The sequence below is a fragment of the Odocoileus virginianus genome, unplaced genomic scaffold, assembly GCF_023699985.2.
Source record: "Odocoileus virginianus isolate 20LAN1187 ecotype Illinois unplaced genomic scaffold, Ovbor_1.2 Unplaced_Scaffold_5, whole genome shotgun sequence".
In the NCBI taxonomy this organism is placed as follows: domain Eukaryota; kingdom Metazoa; phylum Chordata; class Mammalia; order Artiodactyla; family Cervidae; genus Odocoileus; species Odocoileus virginianus.
In genome coordinates this window covers 2,922,852-2,930,055 of record NW_027224267.1, presented here as the reverse complement: position 1 = coordinate 2,930,055, position 7,204 = coordinate 2,922,852, and the positions used below count along the sequence as shown (strand labels likewise).

Below are 7,204 nucleotides of genomic sequence, written 5' to 3'. Positions count from 1 at the left end.
AAGGGGCAGAGCCCCTCTTTCCTGTCCTTGAAGGCAAAACGCACTGTCCTAGGCAAATGTCCTGTCTCACAGGACACAGGTGGTCCCGCCTGCTGTCTGCATGTCTCCTGGCTGTCCCAGGGTGTTTCCCCCAAGTCCACACACACACACACCCCATCATCCTAGAGCGGCTCCCACCCCACAGCCCTGCTGGAGGAAGCAGCCCTTCCCAGCTCCTCCTCCGCGCCTGCCCCCGCCCGTGGCTGACCCGTGTGTTCCGTCTGGCGTGAGCTGGGCCAGTCCCTTGGGATGCTGCTGCAGTGGTCGGGGGTCAGACCTGGGGTCGGCCCTGCCCCCTCCCTGAGCCCAGGGATGAGGCCGGGGCTGGGCGGGCAGGGGCGGGCAGAGGGGTCCCCGTGAAGGGGGCCAGGCTGGGCCCTTGGGAACAAGAGACGGGAGAGAGGCCACCTCCCTCCCCCTGGGGGAACATGGAGGGTTTCCCGGAGCCAGGCCCGCCCGCGTCCACCCCCACCGCCTGCCAGTCTCAGCGCCCCCATCTGAGCCCCACCCGAAGCCTCAGCTGGCCGCCCAGTGCCCCGTCCCCGGGGGCCTTGTCACCGGGCGGGGGCAGGCTGGGGAGGCAGCCCCCTGTCAGGGCTGGGGGCCAGCCTGCCAACAAAAGCTGTGAGTGTTTTAACAAATGGAAGATCCTGGAAATTGCTGAGGAAAAACCTGTTCTTGGGCCCATGAGGCTTGGCTGGGGCGACCACAGGAGGAGCAGGGGAAGAGGGGCACAGGCTGGATGCGGGGGGTGTCTGATTGCCTGGCCCCACCCCGGGCCATGCTGTGTCTGCAATGGAATTCCCAGGCCCAGCGGTCATGCCCCCCGAAGCCCCATGGAGCTCCCCGGGACCCCAGCCAGTGCGGGGTGTTGGGCCCGTCCAGCTGCTCCCCACAGCCTGGGGCATCCTTCACCCCACTGCCTCCAGGCCCCTGATGGGGGTATTTGGGGTAACCTGGTCTGTGCTGCCACTCAGCTGTGCCCACCACTTGGGGCCACCCACCCTGGGCCAGTCACACGGACCCCATGGGCCCTCATGTCCCTACTCAGACCAGGGCAGCCTCTGTGCCCCCAGCCAACTGACCTTTGACAGCACTGCCCCTCCTTACCCCCTCACCTCCCCACCTGTCCCGTGTCCCATCACCCTGCACCCCCTCACTGTACACCCTCACCCCACACCGCGTCACCCTGTACCCCATCGCCCCACACCCCTCCACCCTGCACCCCTCACCCCGCACCCCTCCACCCCGCACCCCTTCCACCCTGCACCCCCTCACCCCGCACCCCCTCACTCTGCACCGGTGGCCCAGGGCCAGGCACTGGTGGGCATGCCCCCTGAGATCCTGGGGGAGCTCCAACCTCACCTCCTGGGGCACCCCAGCTCTCTGTCCCATGACCGAGACCCCCCAGGCCAGGCCTATGCCCCCAGAGCTGGGCCCAGGGCTGAGCCGCCGTGACCCCTGCCTGGGGTCCGTCTCAGGAGGAGACGTGTCTTGCTCCGGGACCCCAGTCAGCCTCGGGCTCCCCTCCCCTGGGAGGCCAGTGGCCCCGCGTCGTGGCTCAGCCAGTGGACCCCCGGGCAGACTGTAGCTCAGGGGCCGATGTGCCTGCTGTGGTCCCCAGGCCCGCAGCCGTCGTCGTCAGCTGACTCATCAGTGCCCTGCCCTGGGGTGTGGTCCCCACGGGGTCTGTGAGGTCACTGCCGAGGTCACCCTTGGTGGGGAGGACAAACGGACAGACGGGGTCGCAGAGCAGGCCGGGGTGGGGGCGGCCACGCAATGCCCAGCCAGTCACACGCCAGCAGGTGACTTTGGCCATGATCAGCCCAGGGAGCGGGGCCTGGCCATGGAGGACATGCCCAGGTCTGCAGCTGGGTTGCCCGTGGGGGAAGTGTGCGGGCGGTGCCACCCCGGCCCGTGCCGGGCCCTTCACTTCCTGAGGCTGCCCTGGATGGCCCTCAGGCATCTGGAAGCTGGCCGAGGCTGGGAGTGGCCCACCGGTTTGCGTGGTGGGCAGAGGACACCTCCCAGGGGGGCCCTGTGTCCACTCAGAACCAGGACCGTGTGCTGGGACACAGCCGTTCCCAGGCTGGCTCTCTGCTGTGCCCCAGCCCCTTCCTGGCCAGGGCACGGGGTTTGGGGGCAGAGAGGACAGGGTGGGCTGTCATGTCCACCTCGTGCCCCCAGGAGAGCTCAGGGTGCGGCCAAGGGCCAGCGGGCTCCCCAGACCCCCCTCCGGGGCCTGGGGACCAACTTCTGCTGGCCGCCGGGTCTGAGCCCCCAGCCTGTGAGAGGCTTGAGTGGTGGGAGCGGCCCCGCGGGGCCCACGGTGGGGGGCACCACGTGGGGACCTGTGCGCTGGGTCCCTGGGTGCTTCTGGCAGGGGCGTTAAGTGAGAGGGGCATCCAGCCCCTTGGTCCACCCAACCCTTTCTGAGGCCTGGCCAGGCAGGGTGGACCCAGCAGGTGCAGATGGGGCCCCAGGGTGGTGGGTACTGGGCTGTGACCTGGCTTCCCCGAGGGAGACGCAGGCTCCTGTTTGTGACCCCAAATCCTGACACCTGCCGCGCGTCCCCAGAGCAGCTCCCCTAAGGACGAGGGGGGAGGAGGACGGGCCGGGCCTGCTGCCCCCTCCTGTGGTGATGCCAGCCTGGACCCAGGCCTCCCCTGGCCCAGCCTTCAGAGCCCACTGTGCGCTATCCACATGCCCCCCAGACCACGTGGACGTGCGCATACACACACACACACACAGGTCCCGCTGCAACCGCCTGCAGCCGAGGAACCAGCAGAAACAGAAGCCACAGGTGAGTTCACGAGGAAGTCTGTACACAGAATTAACGTTCAGACAGCAAAGCAACTCCCAGGTAGAAACGCTGACAAGAACATGACATTTATGACAGCGATACACGTAAATCGTCAAAGCTCAAACTTCTCTCCAGATCTCCTTAGAAAAAGCCCCAGGAGGCGGCCGGCAGCCCGCTGTCCTGGGCAGGAGTCCCCACCACCCAGAGACACCTGGGTTGCTCTAAATGCTACTAGGGCCCCGTAAAGCAGAACAAGGTGGAAACAGCTGAGGGGCCTGCAGGGCCCGGGCAGGGAGGACTCTGTCTTCACCAGATGTCAGCGCCGGTTCACCGCCCAGGAGGTGGGCGGAGCTGACACCCAAGGGGCTCACGTGCCTCGGTGGAGTGGGGGGCACCGTCTGCCCTCAGCGGGGGGCAGGCCACCCTCTGAGGTTCCAACCCAGCTGACGCCCCTCAATCATGCCCCGTGCCCTCTGCAAGCAGGGTTCAAGAGGTCACGTGACTATCTCTGGCCAAGAACCAAGGCGATATTTGTGAGGCTGTTATAAACCGACACACCAACCATCTCCTGCAAGTCAACAATCAATAAATGAACAGCTGAGTGTACACAGCCCACACGGGCTCCTGATGATTTACATGAACAGCCAGCAAGCAAATGAACGATCACACAGTGTCTGTGGTCATCAGGGAAAGCGGATCAGTGGGTCAGGGCTTCATACCCACCAGGACAGCAGCCGCTGGCGGCCCAGGGGGGTGCTCCGAAATGTCAGAGAGCCGCCACCCAGCCCCACAGGCCTGTCCACACACGGGTGTCCTCACAGGTGTTCCAGCAGCCAGGAGGCAGGAAGAGCCCGCTGTGGTTGGCAGATGAATCGATAAACAGAACATGGTCCGTCCACACGAGGAGCACGACTCAGCACTGGAGAGGAGGCAGGGCCTGACACCTGCAGGAACAGGGGCGAAGGGGCCTTGAAAACACGACGTGGTTGAAGGTGAGTCCCGAAGGCCATGCCTGCAGGCTGCACGCGTGTGAACGCCCTGCACGGGCAGATCCCGCGAGGCAGAGTGCGGGCCCCAGGCAGGGAGGGTGGGTGGACCGCTAGAGGCGATGACCACTGTGATGCATGCGGGAACTCTCTGGGGAGCAGGGGAAGGTTCTGAAATTGGGTAGAGGTGACAGTTGCATGACACTGAGCAAATTGAAGACCAGTGAAACGCACGCTTCTAAAGGGTGGACCTATGTCCCGTGAGCTGCATCTCAGAAAAGCCGGGGTGCTTCCCCCATCTGTCTTCGGGGGCCTACGGGGCCTGCAGAAGGGCGGAAACTGTGCTGGGTCCTGAGTGTGGCCCCCTTCTGGGAGGATGTGCAGAGGGCGGTGGCCCCCGAGGCCGTGTGGACCCTGGCTCTTCTGCCAGTCAGGCCAGTGTGCCCCCTCTTTTCTGAGGGCCTCCGTCCTCCCCCCTGGTTTCTGAGGCCTGGATTGCGGGGCACAGGCCTGCGCCCTAGAGGATCTGCGGCCTGTCCAGAGGAACGTCCGGGCAGGGGAGGCCAGTCCCACGCTGCAGGCCAGCAGAGAGCCAGCTGGGTGGAGAGCAAGGCCCCCCCAGAGCGGTTCCAGCCCAGGGAGGGGCATGGGGAGCAGAGTGGGGACCTGGGCCCTCCTCCTCCCGCCCCCACCCCCTCCCCCAGAGCCCTGGCTGTCCGTGCGTCCTCCCAGAGGGCTGCCCGGGCTGGGGCGGGCGGGAGGGGCGCTCACACCTGGCTTGCAGCTGCAGGGCCTCAGGCTTCCTGCTGAAGAAGGGCCGCCTGGCGGGGTGCGGCGGGAGCCTCGTCCCTGAGCACTTAGCTCACGGTTCACACGTCCTCCGCAGGCCGCCATGTCGTGGGCAGCTGGCAGTGCGGTGCTGAGCCGGCAAGCCGCCCGGGACCTCCTCCTCTGATTGGCGTCCTCACTTGTGCCCAGGGCTGCTCAGTCTAAGGCCAGACCTCCTCATGGCAGCCTCAGTCCCTCACTCGGCGCAGGGCACCCCACCGTTCAGCCCCTCAGCACCCCAGCCATGTCCCATCCCGGCCACTGGAGGACTGCCCCCAGCTCCTTGCACAGGATGGTGTGTGTGTGTGTGTGCGTGTGTAGGCTCAGTCATGTCCAAGCCTGTGACCCATGGACCGTGGCCCCCTAGGCTCCTCTGTCCATAGAACTCTCCAGGCAAGAACACTAGAGCGGGTTGCCATTTCCTCCTCCAAGGATGGCATTTATGACTTACTCAAACACTGTTTTATGCACTGACTTTCTACGTGGCTTTGCTCACATATTCCAGAGTCCTGCTCTGGGCTCCATTATGGGCACCAGACTGCTTAGTCTCTGGGTCACCAGCACACGGATGGGGTTTCTGCAGTTGCAGGTATGTTCTGAGTCATGTGAACATTGCCCCCAAGATGGCCTGATGTTCATCAAGCCCTTGCCAGGTGTCGCCTGCTGCCATGGGTCCCCATGCCTCGCGTAGGTCTGCCCACCACACCCCTTTGACAGCCGCAGGGCCCGGTGCTCTGGGCTCAGTGGCACCCAAGGCCAATCATCTGGATCTGTACCACTGCAGCCCCTCACCTCCCTCCCTCCACATCTGCCCTCCATGGAGACCGTAGGCTCCATGGCGGGAAAGGCTGGGATCTGTCAGGAGCATGTGCACCTTCTGCGCTGGCTTCCCAGACCTCCAGGAGCCAGGAGTCTTCCCATCCGGTCAGGTCTCTGCTCCGCGCTCGGCAGGTGTGGTCTCCTCCTGCAGTTCTGACCTGTGGGGAGGCTGCCGCTCATCACGTTTGGCGCCTCTCCGTGGCATCGTGTCCTCCTCACCGTGCACATGGCAAGGCTGTGCCCGGGGCCCTGGCAGCCAGGCAAGGGCTGACCGAGCGGTGACCACAAGACCCCAGTGGGCTGGTGTGGCCACCTCCAACATGCAGCCTCAGAAGAGGTGGCAGCCACTTCCTCCCACTCTCCCCTCCTGTAGGCTGGACCCTGCAGCGCAGGACACAGCCCCAGAGGCCAGAGGGGAGGTGTGGTGGAGGGGGAGTGGTTCCTGGGCCTGGGGGAGCAGAGAGGCCATCAGATGCAAGAGCTGTGAATGCCTTTGCCTGTTCCATCACCTTCATGCTTGGGGCTGATCAACCGCATGGTCACTGCTGCAAATGGAATCTGTGCTGCCTTTGCTTCTAGGTGCGCATTGTTCAAGAAATTACTGGCTTTTCTGTATTTATATGGTATCATTTTATTATTCATTTTTAATTTTTTAAACTAGGGGATATGTGGAAATCTCTAGATTTAGAATCATAGCAACATTAAAATTCTATCTATTTTTCCTAAGGTTAGCGTCATTTAATGTTCCTCTCTTATTGCATTGCTACAACCTTCAAGAAGATGTTGAATCACAACAGACAGAGGGGAGCTCAGTGCTTTCTCCTGCATTTTTGAGAGTTTTGTGTTTTCCATGTAGCATGATCTTGGCCTCTTGTGGGCAAAATTGTTACCTTTCTTTTTTCCTATTTTAATTAATGTCATAATTAATAAAATTGCTAAATTTTGTCACATTTCTTTTCAGTACTTATTGATTTGGTTTTATTAATTTTCTGTGCTAATTTGTCCATGAAATTATTTAAATGAATCATTGAGCCACTCTTGGAAACCTGGCCTAGGCCCATTGTAACACATAATCCTGCAGACTCTCTAGTGGGTTCTCTCTGCTACTATCTTATTTAGATTTTTTCCCTCATCTCCATTTATAAGTGATATTTGTCTATAGTTTCTTTTCTGTAATACATCAAGTTCTTGTATTAAATTTTACTGGTTTCATGAGGTGAATTAATTTTCCATGTTTTTATGTGTCTCAGAAAAGTTAAAATAACATTGGGATAGCTTTTCTTGTAACTTCAGGTCAGCTCACAGTCAGCTGTGAACATCTGTCTCTGGTGCTTTTCCCCACTCGTTCATTTTAGATCACCTTCCCAGGTTCTTGCATTCGCTTGCTCATGTTTTCCTTACTGTAAGTTATTTTGGTGATTTGCATTCACTAGAAAATTACCAGTTTGCTCAGGTTTCTGACAGCTGCCCCAGACAGAAAGCTGTGGTGTGTGTCATCCTGCCCACCTTTTCTGTCCCCGAGTCTCCTTTTTCGTTCCTAATTATAGGCGGTTTCTGAATTTCATACGCAAAGTCTAAATTGAGACCGCCATCCCTGCATCAGTCTCTTGGGACCAGTGGCTCCTCTGATTCTCTTTTAGAAGAAACACTTTATCATTTCTCTTTTTTACTTATTCTCTACTTCACTGATTTCTGCTTTTACCTCCGTAATTTCCTCTTTCTACTTTTT

At 60.4% G+C, this 7,204-nt stretch overlaps 1 protein-coding gene and 1 long non-coding RNA gene across 2 annotated transcripts; both read left to right on the top strand.

Moving 5' to 3' along the window:
* The first annotated feature begins 467 nt into the window (after positions 1–467).
* Positions 468–1,497, top strand: LOC110140817 (uncharacterized). The gene is made up of 2 exons (XM_020899441.2): positions 468–663; positions 1,091–1,497. Exons 1-2 carry the CDS (start codon positions 468–470, stop codon positions 1,495–1,497), a joined length of 603 nt encoding a protein of 200 aa, XP_020755100.2.
* Positions 1,498–3,168: 1,671 nt separating this feature from the next.
* LOC139033412 (uncharacterized) lies at positions 3,169–6,425 on the top strand. Its single transcript, XR_011485973.1, has 2 exons — positions 3,169–3,834; positions 4,715–6,425. It is a non-coding gene; the product is annotated as an uncharacterized lncRNA (long non-coding RNA).
* The last annotated feature ends 779 nt before the right edge of the window (positions 6,426–7,204 follow it).